General features: G+C 49.7%; 3 protein-coding genes across 11 annotated transcripts; 2 read left to right on the top strand and 1 right to left on the bottom strand.

The window, feature by feature from the left end:
• Nucleotides 1-34: 34 nt before the first annotated feature.
• HINT2 (histidine triad nucleotide binding protein 2) lies at nt 35-2,233 on the top strand. 3 transcript variants are annotated; one of them, XM_040481663.1, is made up of 5 exons: nt 38-278; nt 1,409-1,549; nt 1,646-1,750; nt 1,857-1,929; nt 2,040-2,156. In XM_040481663.1, exons 1-5 carry the CDS (start codon nt 102-104, stop codon nt 2,051-2,053), a joined length of 510 nt encoding a protein of 169 aa, XP_040337597.1. In that variant the 5' UTR covers nt 38-101; the 3' UTR covers nt 2,054-2,156. The 3 variants fall into 3 exon arrangements, with proteins under 3 accessions (XP_040337598.1, XP_040337597.1, XP_040337596.1); XM_040481662.1 differs by having other exon boundaries at nt 49-278; nt 2,051-2,233; XM_040481664.1 differs by lacking the exon at nt 1,646-1,750 and having other exon boundaries at nt 35-278; nt 2,051-2,233.
• A 684-nt stretch (nt 2,234-2,917) lies between these two features.
• SPAG8 (sperm associated antigen 8) lies at nt 2,918-5,359 on the top strand. 4 transcript variants are annotated; one of them, XM_040481646.1, is made up of 7 exons: nt 2,939-3,223; nt 3,321-4,014; nt 4,140-4,314; nt 4,511-4,556; nt 4,642-4,756; nt 4,873-4,935; nt 5,041-5,359. In XM_040481646.1, the coding sequence occupies exons 1-7, from the start codon at nt 3,186-3,188 to the stop codon at nt 5,230-5,232; spliced, it is 1,323 nt and encodes a 440-aa protein (XP_040337580.1). In that variant the 5' UTR covers nt 2,939-3,185; the 3' UTR covers nt 5,233-5,359. The 4 variants fall into 4 exon arrangements, with proteins under 4 accessions (XP_040337581.1, XP_040337582.1, XP_040337579.1 ...); XM_040481648.1 differs by having other exon boundaries at nt 2,933-3,219; nt 4,873-5,359; XM_040481645.1 differs by having other exon boundaries at nt 2,933-3,223; nt 4,873-5,359.
• A 74-nt stretch (nt 5,360-5,433) lies between these two features.
• NPR2 (natriuretic peptide receptor 2) lies at nt 5,434-22,197 on the bottom strand. Of its 4 annotated transcripts, none has more exons than XM_040481641.1 (22): nt 20,705-22,196; nt 19,675-19,880; nt 14,561-14,674; nt 14,124-14,259; nt 13,787-13,881; nt 13,428-13,560; nt 13,114-13,198; nt 12,524-12,653; nt 12,287-12,361; nt 12,012-12,089; nt 11,675-11,779; nt 11,506-11,577; nt 9,611-9,770; nt 9,301-9,456; nt 9,054-9,222; nt 8,743-8,889; nt 8,132-8,255; nt 7,874-7,942; nt 6,440-6,614; nt 6,270-6,368; nt 5,905-5,996; nt 5,434-5,773 (listed from the first exon to the last, which is right to left on the bottom strand). In XM_040481641.1, exons 1-22 carry the CDS (start codon nt 21,369-21,371, stop codon nt 5,708-5,710), a joined length of 3,153 nt encoding a protein of 1,050 aa, XP_040337575.1. In that variant the 5' UTR covers nt 21,372-22,196; the 3' UTR covers nt 5,434-5,707. The 4 variants fall into 4 exon arrangements, with proteins under 4 accessions (XP_040337575.1, XP_040337576.1, XP_040337577.1 ...); XM_040481642.1 differs by having other exon boundaries at nt 12,524-12,644; XM_040481643.1 differs by lacking the exon at nt 12,287-12,361 and having other exon boundaries at nt 20,705-22,197.
• Between the last annotated feature and the right edge of the window lie 666 nt (nt 22,198-22,863).

Raw genomic sequence — 22,863 nt, 5'->3', positions numbered from 1 at the left:
GGAGTGAATGACACCACCCTCTGGTCCAAAGGACCTCAAGAGAAGCCCAGGAACGCGGCCAATGGGATGGCAGGGCTCGCTCGCGGCCTCCAGCGGAGCCAATGGCCGTCGTTTGCCGGCTCCGTGGCGGCCCCCACCTCGGGCGACTGCGGGGCCTGCTTGCTGGCCAGAGGAGAGATTCGGCGGCTGAGGGCAAGATGGCGGCGGCCCTGGTGCTGGCCGCCGGGCTGCGCGTGGCGCGCGGGGCTGTAGCGCTGGTGGGGCCGCGGGGGGCGCAGGTGAGGAGCGGCCGCGGGGGCGCGGAGGGCGTCCCGCGGGCTCTGCTGCCCTCCGGGGCCGGCGTTCTCCCCCAGGCGCGTGCAGCCCATTGGCCTCGCGGGGACGGAGCCCGAGCGTCTGGCAGGGAATGCTGCCTCTCCTGGAGGCGCAAGCTCCAGGGCCGCTTGGCGAGGTCGGGCTGGTAGTCGGCAGCAGCCTCTCGGCGGTGGCTCGGGCGCCCAGGTGGCGACAGGGTCGGTGCGTTGGCTGCTGCCTCCTAAAACCGAACGCCTGTTCCGGGCAGCCTCCTGAGTGCCCCCTGCAGGAAATGAGGTTTGTCTTCTCGGAGCCAGTCTCCTGCCCGCCTCAGACCCCTGGCCTTCTGAACACGTGTTAATCTCTCATCTTCCCATTTACCAGAGGGGTCAGGTTCATCCCAACTCTTTCTCCCATAGTGTGACAGCACTGACTTGAGCCTTCTCTGAGCCCCCGGAAACGGGCATCCCTACCCTCAGTCCCCTGCGGCTGTCGTTGCTGAATTCACTTAACTCTTCCTTTCACTGATTCAAGGAACTGGAGTTAAAATTCACAAAAGAGCTCAGATGTAACACCAAGACATGTTTGTGTCAAACAGGGAAATTGTGTGAAAACCTGAATAAAACAGGTAAAATACCTTAGAGATTAGATAACAAGTAATGGAAATAAGTGGAAACTTAGTAACGGGGCTTGAGTACAGGGAAAGAGCTCCAATGGTCTTAAAAGATGATGCAGAAAACTTTATATTTGAAGCCAAGAGGAGGGATTTATTTAAGGTAATTCCGTGATAAAAGAGGAACCAAATCTTAAGTTTCCAGTTCTCATCCTGTGTCCTTTCTCCTGAACAGTGCTAAATTTACTAGACACTTTAGGAACAGGAATCAATTGCAGTACTGAATCCTGTATTGTATCTAACCAGGCTCAGCACTATCTGACCCTACTCTCTACTGCTGACATTCTGAAATTGAGGAAATTTTCCTTAGGATGGGAGCCACTAATAGGTTCTTAGAAGGGTGAAGTTAATGATTATCAGAGCCCGGCCTCTGCCAGCTCCTGACTATATGGGAGAGGTATTGTCAACCCCCTCCCTTGGGTATGTCTGACCCACCTTCAGGTCCGAGGAGCTGCAGGTGTGACCGATGGAAATGAAGTATCCAAGGCCCAGCAGGCAGCTCCTCAGGGAGCAGCCCCAACTATCTTCTCCCGGATCCTGGATCGAAGCCTCCCAGCTGACATTTTGTATGAGGACCAGCAGGTGGGGTGCCCTTAGGACCCATCCCCTTGGGAATTTAATAGGTACCATCAGCCTGTTGAAGTAACAAGGTGGCCTCTGGCCTTTCACTGCTTCCAGTGTCTCGTATTCCGTGATGTGGCCCCTCAGGCTCCTGTGCACTTCCTGGTCATTCCTAAGAAGCCCATTCCTCGGATTAGCCAGGCTGAAGAAGAAGACCAGCAGGTGGGAAGAATAGAGCCCAGGTTTGGCTTTGGGGGGAACCCTGGACTCAGCTAGAGGTTTTGCTCCCTGTGAATGAAGCCACCCATCTCCCTCCCTTTCCCTCTAGCTTCTAGGACACCTTCTCCTTGTGGCTAAGAAGACAGCAAAGGCTGAGGGGCTGGGAGATGGATACCGACTTGGTGAGTGACTTTTGGCCATTGAGCCCCTTGCCTATGAATTCTCATACCTACCCTTCAATATGATCTTTATTCTTTGACCTTTCCCGTGATCCTGACCCCCTAACCCCAAGCTCCATTTCAGTGATCAATGATGGGAAGCTGGGCTCACAGTCCGTGTATCATCTACACATTCATGTACTTGGGGGCCGACAGCTCCAGTGGCCTCCAGGTTGAACCTTCCAACTGACCAAGAACCCAAGACCTGGATTCTTGGAGGATGGGGGAAAAGGGACCCTATGATGCTAATAAACTTGTTCTCCCTCAATTTTGGATCACTGTCTTAAATATATAAAGATTTATATCACAAATAGAAAACATTAAAGATAATGATTCTGTGGTACCTGGCTGGCTCAGTTGTTGGAGCATGCAACTCTTGATCTTGGGCTTGAGTTCGAGCCCCACGTTGGGTGTGGCGATTACTTAAAAATACAATCTTAAAAAAAAAAAAAAAAAGATTATGGTCTTGACTATGGTCTGAGTGAGAGACATTAAGGAGGCCCATCCTGTAGTGAAAGAAGCATTTGCCTATAGATTTGTGAGTCCTCATGACAAATGGTCCACCTGGGTCAAGCTTCTAGAAAAATAGCAATAGAAATAAGCCTATATGAGTAGGGAGAGACTGAAACCCAGGGGTAAGACACTCAATCCTGGCCCTTATTCAGATGCCAAGAGAAGTTCTAGGGTGGTCTGGGAGGAGGATGGTTAACGTGAGGGTCTTTTACTGAAGGAGAAGTAATCACACCAAAAAAAAAAAAAAAAAAAAAAAAGCTGCCACTCTTTGATCCCCATGTCTCACCATTTTGCTTTTTAGTTGTTTGATGTATTTTAAACCTTAAACTTTTAAAAGACTCCCTGCCCCACCCCATTTTTTAGAATGAACTGCAGGTAAGTTACTGTTGCCCCTACACAAGTACACTGTCTGATACTAAAGCCCTGTGCTTGTCTCCAACACAAAGAACCACCTTAGAAAGCCTCAGAAAGAATCATGCTTAAGTGTAGAAGGCAGAACCCTAGACTAGCGGAACCTTAAGAGCTGGGCTGAGGCGGAACGGAGTCTGAACGGAAAGCAAACTTCCTAGACTTCCCCAGGTTTAAGACTTCCGCCCCGCAGAGAATTTGTCTCCACCCCCACCCAGCACTTCCGCCCAACTCTAGTCCTGCGCAGTCTCCTGAATTATTTGCCGTCTCTATGGCAACCCGGTAGCTGGAGATTGAAGATGGAGACCGCGCAGTCTACCAAGGGATCGAGATGTCGGTGAGAGCGGCAGCTTTGGCGGCTGGTGTAAGGGGACAAGAAAGGTCAGCGGATTTACACCGCTTTTGACAACTTTGTCGCATTCGCTTTCTTTCAGATCTTTAGATGTACAGCCTGGCACTGAAGGACTAGGGTCCACTTCAGAACCATTTTCTTCGGATGGCCATCCTATAACGGCCCTGGCAGCCGCAACTACAGCAGCTGCGGCCTCCTCCACCGACAAAGCGACTGTGTTATCCGCAAAGACCCCAGCGTGCCACTCTGAGCCGAACCTTCTCATGAACCACTCCTCTGACAGTCTTCTGGGGGATCCCTGCACTGGAGCCAGCTTTACCCACAGCATTGGCCATGGGAAACTTGGCATTGAGCCTATCTATGTTTCCCATATTGCTCAGGATCCCTGTACTACAAAAGACCTTAGCTCTAGTCCTGGCCCTATTCTTGGCTCCAGTTCTGGTTCCTGCCATGGCTCTGGTCAAGACACTGGTCCTGATTCTGGCCCTGGTCCTGCTACTGACGCTGGGCCTAGTCCAGGCTGTGGCCATGACCGTGAGCCCAGCCCCTACAATCTTACAAGTTTCAGAACCCCCCAAGCAGATCTGGTCCCTAATTATGCCTCCTGGAATCACTACTGCCACTGGGAACCGCGGAAACAACCCTGGAAATTTTTGCAAGTCTCAGAACCTGGTGCCCGAGGGCATTGGAAGACCCCTGAGGTTGAAGGGAAGTGTAAGGTTCCCAATGAAACATTGCCACGGGGCCACAGCCTTCTCTACAACTGGGAGGAGGAGGTATTAAGGTTTTGACCTGCTCCCTTTTCCTGAAGACTGTCCCCAATTTCCTGGGGGAGGCAGTAGTTTATGATGAGGGTGGGTGCCATAAAGGACATCCTGGTCACTCAACTTGGGGCCCACAGAGAGCCACCAACCACCTGGATCAAGTCCCAAGCATGCAGGATGGCTCTGAGAGTTTCTTCTTCCGACATGGACACCAGGGACTGCTGACCCTGCAGCTACAGTCACCCATGTCCTTCAGCACCACTCAGAAAGACTCATACCAGCCCCCACGAAACTGCTATCAGCCAACTCGAGGTGTGAAACATGAGAGAATGGGCCAGAATGAGCAATCAGAGATAAAAGAGAGGAAGGAATTTCTAGTGGGACTATGGATTGTTTAATGGGTACAAGGGTAAAACCCCATGATTTTCCTTCTTTTCTCACATTTGTTTCTTTGGGCCTGCTTGTTAACCAGACTCTCCCACTCTCTCCACTCCCTGCCTTCCTACAGGAAAGCGTGAAGCCATGCTGGAGATGCTCCTGCGCCACCAGATCTGGTGAGAGGCTGGGCAAAGGGTAAAGGGGAGGCGGGGAAGACAAAAATCAGGGAAGAATGGCTTTGACGCCCCCAGGACTATACAGTAAAGAGGTGCAGGCAGAGCAGGAAGCCACAAGGAAGCAGTTTGAGGTCGAGTCTGTGACACACCATGACTACCGAAAGGAGCTGGTGCAAGCCGGGCCTCCTGCCCCAACCAAGGTGAGAACTTATCCCACCCTGCTTGTACGGCTGGGCTCTAATGGGCTGTGGGAGAGCAGCAGAGGTTAAGAGAGGGAGCTTCAAACCAAGAGTTTTTCAGTATCTTTCCCTTCCAGCCTCACGACTACCGTCGGGAGCAACCTGAAACCTTCTGGATACAGAGGGCACCACAGCTACCGGTGTGTGAGGGTGTCAGGTGTCGGGGAAAACAAGGAGGGGGAAGAGGCTGTTCTGTTCTGGCTTGGTGCAGAGCGGGATCTGTCCTCATTCTGGCCTTCCTCCAGGGTGTCAGTAGCATCAAGACTCTGGACACGCCATTCCGGAAGAACTGCAGCTTCTCAACACCAGTGCCTCTGTCTCTGGGGCAGCCTTTGCCCTATGAACCTGAGAATTATTCCCACCAACTGGGAGAAATATCTTCCCTTGTCTGTCAGGGAGGAGGACAGGGAGGTGGAATGGGTGGAACTACTATCTAAGGGTTGAGGAGGGAAGAGGGATATGGACTATGGAATCGATTTCTGTCTGTACTGGAGAGGTGGAAAGGAAGTGAATTCTGTCTACTTGGTGAAGAGGCTTCACATAAAGGGTTCTCTCTCATCCTGAGACTGCTAATTCAGTGATTCTGTGAGTAACCATGTTCCTTGGATTTGCCCCTAACCCAGACTCTGACACCATGACATTTTTTGTTGTTTTATATTTGGCCAAAATATTCTGGTTTAGATACAGATATTTACAGAAGGTAGGGAAGAAGGGAACCAGGCCAGAGGGAGGCAGGTATATGTACAAGGCTGAGCTGCAAAGGGCAACGACTTCCTTACAAAGTAGGGTTTTTGTGCACGTTGGTTTCCATCTTACATGACAGTGTCCGTTTCCGGTGTGTAGAGAGATGGTGACTGCTGCCCACCCAGGTACCAGCAGCAGGAGATTGTCTCACTTAGGAAGAAGTAGGGTTTACAGGAGCCCAGCAGGGCCTTTCCGCTCTCCTAGGAGCCAGTAAGTTCGCATCTTTCCTTTTCCCTGGAAGTGGGGGAGTGAAGATAATTCAGATTCTTCTATGTTATTCTTTTTATCTCTGTCTTTTCCCCATGATCCCCATAATTGTTTTCATCCTCCCTTTCCATGACCCCTCCCCCATGGCCTGCCATCACCTTCATCTCCACATCCCCCCGAAGCTCTAGCTGGAAGCATCCTAGCTCATCCAGGGCATCCTTGGTGGTAGAGGAGACATGGATCTTCAGGGCTGGGGTGGGATGGGGTGCCGGGATGGTGGAAAAATGAATCAAAGAAAAGACAATAGAAGAGTTGGCAGTACTGGAGAGAGCTTTACCAAACCACCACCCCTCAGGAGGCTCTCAGTCTTCCCGGGGCACATGCACTAGAACCAAAATATGTCCAAGAATGGGGCGGTCAGGAACTGTGGTCTCTCAGACTGAGAGATTTGGAAGAACTCTGAAAAGAAGAAAAGGGCACCACAAATTGAGGCTGAGGCTGAGGTGGAGGGCTGCTGTTTTACCTTGACCATTAGACTCCATTCGGGAGGCAGTGTTCACCGTGTCTCCAAAGAGACAATAGCGGGGCATCTTCAGGCCAACAACCCCAGCACAGACGGGCCCTGTGAGAAGAAACAGGTTGGGAGAGCCTGGGAAAAGCAGATACGAGGGACGGAGTGAGAGTCAGCCTTACCCGTGTGGACCCCTATGCGTAGCCTCAGCTGGTCATGGGGTCGGTGGCGGATGCGGAAGGAAGAAACTGCATCCAGTAGTGCTAGAGCCATACGAGCAATTTCCGGGGCATGACGTTGACCATTTCGGCCTGGGAGACCAGACACCACCATGTAGGCATCTCCAATCGTTTCTACCTGATTGAGATGGGGTTTAAAAAGTCACCTCTATGTGTATCAGTGGGAATGGGTAAGAGCAGAAAGAGACAAGCTGGACACCACTATGAGCCATCCCAGCAGCCTGGGAGGCCAGAGCATCGACTGGAAAATGAGCGCTGTGGTGCTGAGAATCGGGTGGGGTGCGGGCAGAGTTTCAGGGCATCTTTAAATCCTCCCACAACCACCCCTGTACCTGGTGAACACTCAGTAAGCATTTGCTGAGGGAATGGATACCCTGTCTGCAACAAGATGTGAACAAATAGGCTCTGCTGTCAGGAGGTGGGAAGCAAGGAAACAGGCCTAACCTGAAGAGCACAGAGGCCGGTGAGGTCAGGCAGGCCCAGTGAAATAGGCCTCAGACAGCCTGAACTATCCAAGGTAAGAAAGCAGACGCTTGGCTGTGTTAATTGTACTGAAGCTATACAAAAGAATGTCCTGTTTTTAGGAACTAGACACTGAACTGTTTAGGGATAAAGGGGCACTATGCCTGCAACTTACTCTCAAATGGTTCAAAAAGTAATTAGGTTGATAGATATATTTTTAAAAAATGAAGCAAATGGGGGTAAAGTATGAATAATTGGTCAATCTGAGTAAAGGGTTTATTGTCACAATAATAACAGACGTGGTAGAATAAGTCCAAATAAAGGGACAGGAACACATATATATTGTTGGTGTAATGTTAGACATTTCCACAATAAATCTATTATTCCCATCTTCTAGGTAAAATACCTGAGGCTCAAGGAGCTTTACAGTTACTTGTCCAAGGCCACACAGTCACAAAGTCAACACCTAAATCCTGATGATTTTTACTGCCAGGCACAGTAAATAAAGCCCACGCCGTGCCAACTCATGACTTCAACAAAATTTTTTTACAAGGTAGCTTGTTCCTCAGCCCCATAAGTCATTCTGTACCTACATCCCATATGATTCGTCCATGTCTAAGAGAGAATGGGGGGAAGAGAAAAGACGATAGACAACATTTATACCCCTAGGCAAAAAGTGGCAGATAGGCTCTAGATCCTGTGATGGTTCCGATTAGGGCAGCTTGAGGATTCACAAGAAATTAGACTAGGATGTACAATTAGAGTGCCAGAGCCTTGTCTGTCTACAAAGGGCACCCAGTACTAGGGTGCTGGAGACCCAGGAGGGCAAACTGCCAATGGAGCAGGTAGGTATGTAGGGTTTGGGGAGACTGGGTTTTAAAGGGGTCTCAGTAGGAGGGTAGCCCTGGCTCTCACCTTGTAGACGTCAAAGTTGTCAATTATGGCATCAAAGCAGGTATACAGGTCATTAAGAAGTGTCACCACCTAACAGGATGGGAAAGTAGAGCCCCTGAGACCTGTGCCTAACTTTCTAAGAATTCTTAACCCATAAGCTAGAACAAAATATGGGAACTCCAGAACAAAGGAATCTCCCCTATTGTCAAGGATTCCTATGCCCCAGTGAAGTTCCCCAGATCCCTATCCCACCCCCTACTTCTCACCCATGGCTCTCACCTGCATGGGGGTGCTCTCTGCTGACAAAGCTGTGAAGCCAACAATGTCACTGAAGTAGATGGTAACACTGTCAAAGGCCTCAGCCTGTACAGTCTCTCCCCGTTTTAACTGCTCTGCCACTGAACTAGGAAGCAAGGGTGCAGTATGAGCCAAACTGAGAGAAAGAGGATGAGAGGGGGAGAGAAAAGGGGTATATGGTTGAGCAGAAGAGGAATTATGAAAGCTAAGCCTGGTAGAAGAGGAGGAAGGTGGCTGGGAAGACATTACAGACTAGCTCAAGTAAAGCATTTTAAGTGGTGGGGGTTGGAAGGGGACCCCAGGGATGGGCACTAAGTGTCTCAAGTTGGGATTGTTCTACATACACTTGCCGGTGCAAAGGCATGGTAGAGCAGTGTCCTAAGAAGAAGGGATAGGAATCAGAGAGAAGGCAGCAAAGCTCATTTGAAGACAAAATGAAAACACACTGTGTAAAGCCAGAAAGGCTCACTGTGTCAAGATATAACAAAGCAGCATTCTAAGAGTTGGGAAGTGAGTTCTTGGGAGCTTGATCAGGCAGAACTCAACAGAGTAGAATATCAAAGGAAGGTTCAGGAAGGGTGACAAATTCTCACTGGGGTAGAATTTGGTAGAGCAGAGCCTCAGCCTTGCGTTTCTCCTCCAGATAGGCCTGTGTGCGCTCCTCCACCAGCTTCTCCAGGTTATTGGCATACTGCTCCATGCGCAACAGCAGGTTGTCCAGTATGCTCGTGCCGCCCTCCCTGGGGGGAGGCCAGAATATGGTACCTGCTCCCAGATTCTCAAGACTCCCAGGACTTCCTACCCAACCCACCTTCTTGGCCCCACCAGCCCCACACACCTCATCCACCAAGACTGATGAGGCTTCTATCCCTGGGGAGCCCTTGCCCCCTAAGTGCCCTCTCACTTGTTAAAGCGGCGAATGAACCCCTTAATTTGTCCAAAGTCTGGCCGCTCAGCTGGTTCTTGGGCCCAACATCGCTCCATCAGCAAAACCAACTCTTCATTCAGTTGGGTCCGGTCAATGCTCGGCCGGAAATATGGCCGTTGACCATTTCGGACCTTCTGGACAATCTCTGAGGGTGATAAAGGGTTTGGATGAAGAACAGGGTCCCCCAGGTAGAGCAGTCTGTGGGTAGTAGATTGCCTCTCACCTTTGGGGCTGAGGTCCAGGCCCTCCAAGTAGAAAGGACCACTGCGAAGTGCTATCTCCTGTAAGATGATCCCAAAGCTATAGACATCAGCCTTCTGCATGCCTGTGGTTGGCAACGGGTTCCCACCAAGCAGTTCTGGGGCAGTCCACAGCTTCTCTAAAAAGAAGGAACAGGCTGGCCAGGTCCTCAAAAAGAGCCCATAATACTCCCCATGTTCCTGTCATCCCATCTCCCTCTCCCACCCTCCCTAGGTGGAAATGATCAAGGCCAGAGGAGCTATATAAAAGTGAGTTGTGGGGGAAGGCCTCACTGGCATAGAGGGCGTGGCTGTCATCAGGTTCAGCAGTTGATCGGAAGCTGGCCAGGCCATAGTCTGTGATTTTGAGCACAAAACGACTATCCACCACACAGTTGGAGGACTTGAGACTCCCGTGGGATGCAATAATGCTGTTATGGAGAAAGGCCATGCCCTGCAGGATACAGATCAAGTCATGGGTTTGGATCATATATGGCTTAGGATACCCCCTCTCTATGAGATGGGCATTAGCTAGCTGTCTGAAGATCTTGGGACCATAAAAACCATAAGCTACTTTTGGAAGGCATCCTTTGCAGTTTCTACCCAAAGAAGCAGGCTGAATAGGACAGTTATCCCTTCCTGGTACCATAAACAGTATATTGGCACCTAGGCACCAGGGACAGAAGAAATGTTTAAGGGGAAGGACAAGGGGAGCTATCAGTTATTTACCCTAGAAAGAGCAGTCAGTCTTCTGAGTAGTGAACAGAACTAGGAGGGTGAACTCTAAGACTGATGTGACTGACACCCACGATGGCCTCAAATGTACGGCCACCACTAGGAAAACCTAGGAAGGCTAGAGACTCAGCTATCCAGAGTACCTAGATGTACCAAGACTAACCAGTTGTCAACTTTAACATATAACCATGTGTAGGCAGGCAAGTCAGGATGGAGGAGGAAAGTAAGGGCCAGAGAGAAAGTGGAGAAAATAGTAAATTAGTAAAACCCTGGAAAATGGACAAAAGTCGGAGACAGCTGCCCAGCCAACACAGAAACCAGACACTTCTGGCCCCGTGAGGCCAGACAGGAGAAAACCTTTGTGTATGAGGGACCATTAGGCAGGTCCTAAGAAGGCAGAGTGATGCTTCCCAAAATGAAACCCTAGGAGCCCACCCACGTCAGTTCAGGTCGAACAGAAAAAGGATGCAGTGTTCTATATGCTAACCAAAACAACCGTGTCTAAATATTTAGCTCTGGACATAAACAATTCATAATTCCAGTCTCTGTGAACTCCTCCTTTTTATTCCTTTTGATATCAACAAAACCTTTGGGAGTCACCAAATTTGTGAATACAGAAAGGATTAATCAAGCTTCTGGCTTTGTTCTAAATCACTTTTCCATCAAATTATTGTTCTCTCAAAAGTCATATTTTTCTTATATTTAATGTCACAGCCAACACATCAACTTTACCTAATATTTTATCTCATTTAATGGCAAACTTTCACACACACACAAAAATTCTAAATAACCTCATGAGAATTAAACAGAAAAGCCAAAGCCAGCTTCAGGTGCAGTACAAGTGACCCACTGGGCTAACTCACTGGCTGCAGCACTTGCTCTAAACACCTGTCCGACCCATGCAAGATTCAAATTCATACCTCTCTAAACCCACGGGCCTCTGGGTCACTTGAAAATAGCTAAAACCTAATATATGGGAAGATACTACAGGTTTAGGATAATTTTCCTTGGTTTCTCTTAGTTTTACTAGTAAACGTTCTTTATAAAATTTCAGTTTTTCTGAACAAAAGAGCAGATATGCCAAATATTGGTCAGAGAATACATGATTCTATGTTTGATAACCTCATTCATTTTTTTCCTGCTAAGAAATCTTAATATAAGCTCGTGGAGGTTTAAAAACAAAACAAAAAAAGAGATGATGGCAAGAGATGAGATATTTAGGGCAGGAACACAAAACTTCTTTACAAGTACAGGACTCATTGTGGCCAATACATCTCCCCCAATTAAAAACTCCAGACCCTTTATTTACCCATTATTGTCCAACCAGAGGAATAAGGGGAACTGGAGAAAATGGGACTTTTAGAGGACTAGGAAGGAGAAGCTGAAAGCAAAGATCAAGAAACAAAGGCATTTTAAAGCAGATGAACTCTTAAGAAAGAGTGGGGAAGACTCACCTTAACAAGGTCATTAATGAGCGAATAACGAAACATCCAGTCCAAGTTGATGCTGTCATTTTCCAGAATATCCTGGTAGTGACATGGAACAGATTATGTGACTATCCTAGTAGCACTAGCTATCACAGGCCTTTCTCCCCTGCCCCTAGAATCTCCACCTTTCCCTTACCTGTAAACTCCCACGAGGACAATACTCGGTGACAATGCAAATGTTGGGAGGGTCAATGCAGGCACCAATGAAGCGAGTGAGATGGTTGAACTGAACATCTCTCATCTAACAACAATAACAACAAAAGGTGAGGGGGTGGGGGAGAGAATTCAAAGAGATACAGAAATCTGCCACTGCATGAGAGAGCCTTTCTCTTAATTGTACCTGCAACTTAAAATCACTTATAAATAAACCCCTTGACCTCCTAGCCAATTTTACTATTCCCCTCTCTTCTTCCCCCTTTCCTCTTCTCCATCCCTTTTTACCCTGAACCCCGAACCCACACACCATTACATACATGTTTGAGTTCAAACAGAACCTGCCGGGTCAGCTCAATGCGCTTCTTATTCACGTGTTTGATGGCAACAACATTTCCCTGATGGTGGGAGTGAAAGAGGAAAAGGGAAATTAGTTCCTGGGTGCCGGGAAATACTGGAGAACTGTGGACATCCAGGAGCTCAGCTGGACACAGGAAGGAAGGTTATGAGGGGCAGAGATTTGTGGGAAGAGGTGATAGATGGGGATGAGACAGGATGAAATGGTGGGGACCAGAACAAGCGGATGACTGTTCACCTTGAAGTGACCGGTGTTGGCAAAGATCTGGTATTTCCCATGGGCTGTCATGAGCGAGCCGTAACTGGATCCCCGCTGGGGCCAAGGGCAACATGGAGGCGGAAGGATGAAAGGAACATTAGATGATGGTGGCAGTGCAGGGGCTATCATTACAGGCCAATGTGCTGGGAAAGGTCCAGGGTACGAAAGGACAGGAACTCAGAGGGAAGCAGAGGGACAGCTGAGACAAGGGCTCACCAGCGACAGTGTGAGGCGACTGCCTGCACCTTTATGATATCGTTCTGAATTGCCAAATTGCAGTTCTTCCCAGCGAATGCGCCACAACATGCTAGCCAGCTCCTTCTCCAGCATCAGCTTTCTGTAAGGACTGCACATCTCAGTTGACTGGCAAGCCCAATCCTGCCACCCCGTAAGCCAACAGTGGGGTTTCAGCGGCTTCCCCGAAGCTCCCGATGCTACAACTTTTATACCTGAGGCGGGACTCGCTGCAGGACTGAGACAGAAGGATGCATTCTCTACATAGGGGATACATGCCCTATGCTCACTTGAAAACACAGAGGCTGAAGGTAAAAGTTCTTTCTTAAAATGGTAGCATTCACGGAAAATTCACCTTTGCCCTTATAAAACCCCACTCAAAATCCCTAGTTAGGACACCCAGTCTAGAACCAAAAGTGGGAAAACAACACCTAGGCTAAAAGACAGCTTAACGAGAAAGGCTAGAGAGGTAGGCCTAAGAGGTAGCCATCAAACGAAAGATACCCACTAACCCCCAGAAAGCCTGGGCAGTGGGAGGGAGGGAGCAGGTCGGTGGGAAGGCCAGAACTCACCGGAAAATGAGGAAGCTGGAGACACCAAACATGATGAAGGTGATTCCTGTGCCCAGTGCCACAATCGCCAGAGTTGAAAGCGGAGCTGAAGGAGAGAGGGGACCCTGAGAAAGACTATGTGGAGCTGAGGACGGGGCGGGGGTGGTGCTCAGGGTGTGAGAAGCAGACAGATTTCTGGAGGGAAAGAAGTGAGGAAGGGGTATACAGTATACAAGTCAAGGAAAACAGAGCTAAGGGTGGGGAGTTAGGGAGGGGAGGTGAAAGAATGGGAGGGAGGGGAGGAAGAATTACTCCCAACCCCTGCACACACCCACTTTTATCACAGGATGGGTCGTCCAAGTCAAAGGCACAGGGGGGATTGTCCAAGGGGGGGGCCCCCTTCACCCAAGGGATAGGCCGTCCTGTCCACCAAATCTGCTTCTCGGCTCCTGAGTAGTGAGCTGCAGGCTGTGAGGAAGGAGAAAACTGGGCCCACAGGCCTGCTCCCACCAGCCTTTCTCCCAGACCCCAGCTATTTGGCTGCTTTTCTCTCCCAAGTTCCCACCTACCCAGCATGCAGCTCCAGCAGAGAAAGTAAGTCCCTGCCTCCACTACCTTTGGTTCTGCCCCACTGAACCTCTGAAAGCTGGATATTCAGGGCCCACATTCTCCTCCCTGCTTCTTCCCCCATCACCTGGAAGTCCCCAGAATCCAGATCTCCCATGGCCCACAGGACAAAATCAGTCTCTCGGTCATTGTTCTTGTCCATAACAACCAGTCCAGTTACACCTAAGATAGAAAAGAGTAGCCCTTACTTTGAGATCTACTCCATGCCCCTCTCCTATGCCCTGATTCCTCTAATTCCTTAGAGTCCCTCCCTGCCCCTGTTCTTAATACACGCCCACCTCTACCACGTTCTCTGACCTCCCCACTAACTTCCTCCTGCCCCTCGTATCTTGTATTTTCTTCTGCCTACTCCACTCCCAGGCCTGAGAGCAGCCCTCTGGTCTCCTCCTGGCCTTCTTCATTACCGTGGTATCTTCGGCCCTGCATCTTCTCCACTATTCGAAGTCCATCTTCACGGGTGCCTCCTTCCTGTATTGTCTCGTTCAGGACTTCAGCATATAGCAGGATCCCATCATAGAAGCAGCCAGCAATGAGGTTCATCTAGGGGTGGTAACTTCAGCAGTGCTCTCCAAATGAACTGCCAGGCCCCTCCCCAGCCCCCTTTCCCATCTCTGGGGTCTCCCTCTACCTCTTCTCTCTTCTGGTTTGCTTCCTTCCTTCCTCTCATTCCTAAAGTGCCAGCCCTACCTCACTTGACAAAAGGGCAGAAAGAAAAATCCTGTATAAAAGCAGACAGTTCCCATGTATGGCTGGCTCCACGGCCAAGGCTTAATGCTGAGTTAGGGAGAAGAGCCTTTCCTCAAAGCCTGGCCTGACTCTCAGGAAAGAGAGATCTACTTACCAGGGAGGGGGCTAGCTCCACACCAAAATCTTCCCGGGCTCTTATCAGCAGACGATTCTGGAATTCCTGATACTCAGGATTTGGGGGTTCTCGGTATGTGATCACCAATACTGTCTGTACCAACAGCACATGGGGGAGAGTGAAAAGGATTCAAGATAGGCATTGGGGAAGAGAGGAAGCAGGATAGGGAAACTTGGTGAAATACACATGATATGAAATATACACGGGTGAGTCTGAAGGCTGAGAGGATACTAAACTCTGTGTTGTGTGTGCCCCTGTGTGTGTGATATATGTATGGAATATGTTCAATACATCTGGGAAGAAGTGAGTGGCACTCCTCCATGAAAGGTGCATGGTTCTGGGAAGGTGGCAACTAGGAAATAGATGAAATCAACTCCATCCCCAAGCGTCTCCACCAGCCAAGCCTCCCTGCCAGGCTGCCACAGCACTCACAGCTGTTTGCTCTGTCCCTTCCTATTCACTATCAAGGACAACACTGATAAAACAGCTCCTCTCTGAGGTCTTAATCACTGTTAATGTTATCAGTTAAATGTTTATATTTTCAAAAAAAAAAAGTGTTTATATTTTCATTTGGGCCACTTGGAACGGTGCCTCCATTCTAGTAAATAAAAGAGATTTCAGGTTCTATGACAACTGGGGGAAATACTTGGAGACAATGATTCCATCTGTGAAAAGTTGTGGACCCATTCATTTAACGTGTGGAACACCTACCATCAGCAACACTGTCCTGCATAGTGGCATGGTCCTATATGTCACTAAGTAGTAGACATGTGTCACAGAGAAAACATGTAGTCATATGCCCACACACATTTCACAGACGAGCAAATGACATATGTGATCTCAGCCACACCCACATCTCACTGGCCTTAAGTTAGCACATCTCTGTCTCTCACTGGGGTGCCCAGGTGACTCCCACCGACCTTACACATTCTCCCTTCCTTAGCTGATGGACACACTGGCCTCTGCCTACACCTCAGGCCTACCCAATCACTGAGACTGGCCTTTGTCTTAGATGGGAAATTGGCATCGCAACCTCAGGGAAAGACTTCAGATCAATGTATTTTATGAAATGTGACTTTGTGAACATAACATCTACAGACTTCTGCCAGTTCTGTTAATTCCTATCATTGAAAGTACATGTGGACATAGAGATACTAGATAAATCACATATGATTTATTACATATAAATTCATTCTAGGTAGGAAAAAATAAATTCAGTTTCTAATATGTATTCATTACATTAGACTAGAGTTTGCTTCATAATGTAATTATTCTTACTGGGGCATTTGGATCCTTGATCACATACTTGTAATACTCTCCCACCCTCGGGCAAAATTTAAAAGAAGGGGGCTGAGGTGGAGTTGGGAGGGTTTGTTCAGTAACACCTGTTTCAAGAATAAAAGAAAAATAGAAGGGTAGGATATTGTTGACAAACGATGTAAAAAAAAATCAGGAAAAGAGCCCCAAAATATCATGCTTAACACAAATTATATTTCAATACAAAGGCTGATAATAGGTTTTTAACACTTTTTAAACACATCATAATTCTCTAGGTTTATCTGTTTGCTAGACTAGCAGTTCTCAAACTTTCTGATCTCATGACCTCTTTATACCACTAAAAATTACTGAGGACCACAAAGAGCTTCTGATTGTTTGGATTACATCTGTCAATATTTATGTTTTAGAAATTAAAACTGACAAACTTTTAAAACACAAGAATATTCAACTACCCCTTCGACAGCTGTCAGAGTGATAACAGCAGCACGTGTCATGTAGCCTCTGGAAAACTCCACTGTGCAATCGTGGAGGAGTAAGAGTGAGGACGCAAATAAACATCTTAGTATTATTTCTTAAATAGTTTTGACCTCATGGTCCTTCTAAGAGGATTTCAGTGACCCCCAGGGTTCCAAGACCACATTTTGAAAACTGCTATGCTAGACTGTTTTGCTGTGGTTACTAGCTACTAAAAAAAAGAGCAAGAAAGAAGAAGAATGTCCAAAGAATTTCTATGCTTGCTCAGGGGCTAGAGAGAAGCAGGTAAAGGGAGGTAGATAATGGTGTCCCTTTTTTCAGCGGACTCCAGGTGAGAAAAAAAAAACAAGCAAAGGCTGCCAAAAACAAGTTTAGCTGTGAGTGAAGCCAGATGTACACCTAGGCACTGGCGTGTGCCTTGAGGCCTACGTTTGAGGCCCCCTCGGCCACATCAGGAGGCGCTGTCAGCAGTGGCTTAAACAGACAAAAAATTGTCTCCAGAAGAGATTCTGTCTTACGCGGCCCTCGGTCCAGCCCTGACTTCCATTCGAGCTGCTGGTGTCCCCTCTGTAATGCAATCTCATGCTGGTCACCTAGGTTGAGACTTCTGTCTAGGTTTGACCCTGTAGTCCTCAAATGCACAGCCTGGGACCATAGAGCCTGGTCATTTGCTTATTTAGCTCCATTGTGTCTACGTATTCTCTGTCCTGGCTGATCATCTTGGTTTATAGTACCTGCCGGCTCTACTCCTCTGCAGACGAATTCTTAGTCGTGTCCCCGCTTCTCCCCAACACACCCAGTAATTCACTTCAACAAGTATGTGCTAGGCATATGGAATACAAAGATGAGCATGATCCTTGCCCGCCAGTAGCTATAGCTCAATGGGCGAGAAAAATCATATCAATATACTTAATTTCTGAGCCTCTCCCCCAGTAGACCAGGTATCTCTGGTTAAGGGCTCTCTGCTCTTTCATCCTTGACTGGAGCTGACTGCCCACTTCCCTCACCCCTTGCCCTGCTTCAGCACTGGAACAACATGAGTAGTTTTTTCTAGAAAACACTTCATTACTCCCTTACCCTCATCCCACCCCAAAGCCTTGATTTCCCCCTCAGCATATTCTTGACTGCCTGTTTCCCCTTCTTTTGTGTCATAGCAAAATCCCTCTTTGTTTTTCTGAATAATGCCTGCAGTAAGTGGGAGAACTGAGAATTAATTTACCTAATTGTTAGCTGACTAGATCTCATTTCCCCCTAAGCTAAGTGCTAGGGCCCCTTGACTGGTAGGAATTCTCAGACAAGAAAGAGAGATATTCCTTCCACAAAAAAGAATACAGCCCATAAAGCTATGGAGTCCTCCCACCCAGGAGAGCCACAGAGATCTTCCTTGACCACACTAGCTAGAGTACAATTCCCTTGCCATTCCCTTCTCATGAGAAGCGCTTTTTTTTTTCCTGGTTTATTTTTTACGGGGTTTTTAGTAACACGCACCGCAAGTTGTCCTATGTTTGTATTTATTTGCTTATTTAATGTCTGTCTCTCCTACTAAATGTAAGCTCCAGGCAGGGGCTACATCTGTTATGTTCTCCACTGCATACCAGTACCTCGCACAGTGATTGGGACATAATAGGTGCTCAACAGACACTAATAGAATAAGCCAATATTCAAATGACTCAAACATTGACTGATAATGTGGTTAAGCTCTATAGGAGATGGAGTTAAGCACAAGAATAGGAAATTCAGTCCAACCTGGGGATTCAAGGATTGTTTCCTCAAAGGAAAAATAACTGATCTGAGCCTTAAAGAATACACACACATTATCCAGACAGACAAAGGTGAGAAGGTTGTTTTAGGCAAAAGTGACAGCATAAACAAAACCTGTCCTGCCACTGCCCAGGTTCAAGTGTGACAGTCACAGACTCATACCAGACATGTCATTCACAGATACCACTAAATATATAATTACAGTCACACAAAATTTTACTCATTAGAGAAGATGACCACCCAAGTCCAGCCCTTGTAAAGATCTACTGAATTTTAGATTCAGAGAATCCCAGGGTTGAAAAGACTTTAAAGTTACCCTACATGCCACTTAAAATCCTTTTTCAGAAAAAGGAGAGATAGTGAAAAAATTGGTGGAAGAGTCAGGCAACAATTCATGGGTGTGATTTGCAGGGGCAGAGATTTAGCATGAGGGAAGAAAGAACATTCCAGAAAAATAGAGCAAAGAGCACAACGGCAAGGGGGCAGGGAGGCCCAGGGGTTGGGGAACTGAGAGAGGTCTGGTTGGCTGGAGTACTGGGCATGAGGGGCACTAGGAGGCAAGACTGAAAACCTGGGCTGAACACAGACTGTAGAAGGTCTGAAATGTCATGATAAGGAGTCAGGACTTTATTCTGTAGGAATTTAGTCATTGAAAGTTTTGAGCAGAGGAGTGAAATGAACAGTCATGTCAATTTCCCCTGCAAGTTGTTTCCTAAATTCATTTCTTTCCATTCCTACTACTGCCACTGTCCTTGAAGCCTATATCACCTCACTCCATTTGACCCGAATACAGGTGGTCTCACTGCCTCTAACCTCCTTCTCTTCTTATCCAACCAGAATTCTGTCTTTATATTTCTCTTCACAAAAAAATATCAAGGACCCCACATCCAAGTCCAAGCGCCTTAATTTTAGCTTCGGAGCTCTCCTTAATCTGATTATATCTTTGCAACATTATTTCCTACATCTGCTTCAAGCCAACCCTTCTTTCTTGTCAGGTCAGTATCTTCTTGGTTTCCCAAACATGCCCATTTCTATCTTTTATCTCTTTGCTCAGACTGCCTAGATCCTCTCTCCTGCTGAGACTAGGACTATGGCATTTATCTTTCAAGTCACAAAAGATTCTCATCTTTATAAAAAAGCTTCCCTAAACCCAGCTCACATTGACTCTCCCTCATCTGAACCCCAAGTTCTTAGTGTCTGTTCCAGGACACATAATCATATTCTTTCTCGTATTTGTATCTAAGTGTACCTCAATCATACGTCGCCTATCCAGAAAGGATGGAAGTCCTCCCAGGGCCCAGGACCAGGTCTTTTCCTGCACTTTTCCCCCTCACAGTAAAGTCTACTAGTGGGACTTAAGAGAATGTTCCAGGATCTTGGGAGGTAGCCTTAGTAATGAGAAAAGAGTCACAAAAGTGGGGAAGTAAGGAAGAATGATAGGAGACCCAAAAAGCCTCTGTTAATTTCACTCTTGTAGCTCATAATTCCTGCCCTGTTTCTGGGGTTTCTGTGGGTCTTATGACAGAGAATCTCCAAAGAAGTTTCCTTTCCCCCTCCTCCACTTTTGGCGCAAATGATACCTGAAAGGCCTCTCTGAGGGCCTGGGCCTGTTCCCGGGTGCGATTGTCCTGCCAGGGCCGGCCTGTAGAGCGTGTGGGGCCTGCACGAAGACTCTCCCCAAAGACGTCCAGGTAAAAGAAGACATAATCCCCATTGGTCAGGTTCTCCCTCTGGGCCTGGAGCAGGATCTCATGCAGCATCTCCAGAGGGCCACAGATATACACAACTGGGAACGAGTATAAAACAGAGGAGCATTCTGAGAAAGTCCCCAGTCCCCAGGCAGCCCCCTCTCTGAACCATCTGCATTTCCATCTTCAGCAAGGAAGAAAGTGCCCTAACCTATCAACCACCCAACATATGCTCCCCATCCCTCCCCCTTGGAGTCTATGTCATAAGTACCTTGGGGCTTTATGGACCATCTGGCAGAGGTCAGAGTCTGACTCCAGACCCCAGAGGAAGGGAGCTATCAGCCTTTAAGCCCCTCCTCTTCCCAGAGCTCTGACTGCTGCGCCCCACCCAGCCCTCCTCACTGCCCCATTCGGCCCTGCCTCTCCCTAGGCTCAAAGGCACTGACTGCTCAAAATTACTGTCAGTGGCAGTTTTACTCTGTCTTTCCCCAACAAATGCGCTGAATCCAAAAGCCCATTTATGGAGTCCTTACTATTTTTCTGCCCTGTCTTGGTGCCCCGTCTGAGAAGTCTCTGCTCACAGATGACACTCATTCTGGAGTGGCCATCAACCACATCCAGTACTCTAGGGCACTTGTATTGCTCCCGAAAGTCAGTTTCCCCCCAATCCCACCTTCTTCTCTGACACAGGCGCCACCTCTCATGCTATCTTATTCCTTGTTTATATCTGCCTATGCTGTCCACAAGCTCCCCTAATACAACGGCTTAGCCTTCTCACAGGTGCTCTCTCCACATGTGCTTCTTGACCCCAACCACCACATACATCTCAGTGCCCACCTCCATCCACAGTTTCCCAGTGCTGAGCTGCAGGGATACAGCGACCCTCCTCCCCTGACCCTAAGATAGCCTGGGCCACACTCACTGCGCCCGTTGGCCCGGATGAAGTGGGTGGCCTGCTCAGGGCCCCCTGGCTCACGGGCATACACCTGGTGCTGCACACTGAGGTTGCTGCCCTGCAGGGCCTCAAAGACGCCCTCGATGGTGAAGTAGTGAGGCCGGTCATCTGTGCGAGCATCCAGATACAGCAAGGCAGCACGGGCAGTCCAATTGAAGTGCCCGTGTAATGTCACTACAAACTCACCCAGCTTGGGAGCAGAGGGGCCAGTGCGCACCAGAGTACGATAATGCTCATTCTTAGCTGCAAAACCAGAGGCCACAGCACCCGCAGTCAGCAGGGGAAGGCGCCAATGTGAGGCAAAGCGGGCCACAGAGGCAGCGGGGTACACGCAACCGGGACCCAACAGAAGATCGGGGTCGTGGTACAGCTTGAGGTCCACAGCGCGCAGCGGTGCCAGGTACTCAGAGCAGGCGCCATCTAGTTCCGAGCTGACAAACCTCAGGTCCACAGGCAGTGCCCGGCCCAGCGCCTCCACAGCTAGTGCCACAGCAGGACCCACCCGTGGCCAGGCCCAGGCATAGCTCAGGTTGTGTTCTGGCAGCACCACCGCCAGAGTCAGGTTCCGCGCCCCCGGAGGACGCACCCCACCTGCCAGGGCTGCCACCAACAGCAGGAGTGATGGCAGTGCCATAGGGAGAAAGCAGCGGCCCCACCACCCCCAGAACCCGGTGCCACTCTGGCCTACAGAGGAGGCACAAGCACCACCCAGCCTGGAACCTGGGGAAGATGGCCAGGGAGAGAAGTGAGGAGAAGCTAGGCAGGCTGCGACACAGAAAGTGGTGGGGACGGGTGAAGAGGAGATGGGAGGAAGCCCCGGGGGTTGGGTAAGGAGTGGGTCCACCGGTCTCGGGCAAGGACTGAGGGCTGAGTAGGGTGGCAGGAGAAGGTAGGGACCAAGGGGGCCTGTGACTGGGATGGGGACAGTGAGAGGCGAAGGAGCCTGATGAATCTTGAGCTTTAGCTGAGAAGGAAAAGGGGATCCGAGACTGGGATGGGGTGGGGGTGGGGGGGAGGCTGGTACAAAGGAAAGGCCTGAGGGGACCTCACAGCTGAAGGGGCTAGGAGGGCTGAGAGCTGCGAAAAGGAGGACCAAGGGGGTAAGGTGGGAGGGGGCCCGCGCCGCGGAAGGACCGGGACCATGGGCGGGCGGGGAGCGAAGCGAGGCCTGGGCTGGAGCAGAGGGAAAGGCAGGGGTAAATCTCCCAGTGAAGGCTTCTCCTGAAGCTCCTGCTTGGACTAACGGGCCCAGGGCGCTGGTCCCATCCGGAGCTGCGGCGGCCCCGCCCGTGTCCCAGCTCCTCTCTGCTCCGCTCCTCCTGGGCCCGGGCGGCCGGCGCTGCCGGGCGCTTCCTCCCGCCCCCCGCCTGGGCCCCCGGGCGCGCCGCTTGTCCAGGTCAGGTCGCCGCGGCCCGGCCCGTCTCTGCTCGCTGCGCCGGCGGCGGCGGCCGAGTGTGACTCCCCGGGCAGGCCGCCCGCCCCCGCCCCCGCGCCCGCCCCCCGCCGGGGCGCCGGCCCGCCCCCCCCTCCCCGGCTCGGGCCCCTCAGGCCCCACCCTCTGGCGCCTGCTGTCTCCCCCCACCCCCTACCCTGGCGCCCAGGGACATCCCGGGTCTCAAACCCACCCAGTGACAACTCGGGGGCTCCGCGCCAGGGGCTCTCAGGCCGGTGAGGTTCCTGGTCGTCCTCTCACTTTATGGGCCCAGCCCTGTCTCCCCCAAGCCCCTGACCCACCCCGCCACTGTCTCTCCATCTTGCACATTGCCAAGAGCCCAGAACTTCTCCTCTCCCCACTTGCGTATCCCGCTGTTCTTAGGGTCCCCTCTCTTAACTCCCCTGAGTCCCTCCAACACTCCAGTCTCCAGGAAGCAGTCAGGAATCCCCAAATATTTGGTATCCTCACTAGTCCTCCACCTAGTAAATCATAGCACCCTTCCCATTGCCAGGAACCTCTCCCTCCTTCAACAGGAAGAGGTGTCTGCCACCTGGAAGACTGGCCCCTCCAGGACCAAGGGGCTCCAATGCCTGGTTTTTCCTGAGTCCTTACAAGTCCATGGGTCTCCTTCTTCCTTAGAACTCAGCCCCCCACCCTCCCTCTTCCTTCCCCATGCTCCCTTCTGTGCCCT

Source organism: Herpailurus yagouaroundi, unplaced genomic scaffold (genome assembly GCF_014898765.1).
Source record: "Herpailurus yagouaroundi ecotype Mexico unplaced genomic scaffold, PumYag 160, whole genome shotgun sequence".
NCBI lineage: Eukaryota > Metazoa > Chordata > Mammalia > Carnivora > Felidae > Herpailurus > Herpailurus yagouaroundi.
This window is presented reverse-complemented; position numbering and strand designations above follow the sequence as displayed.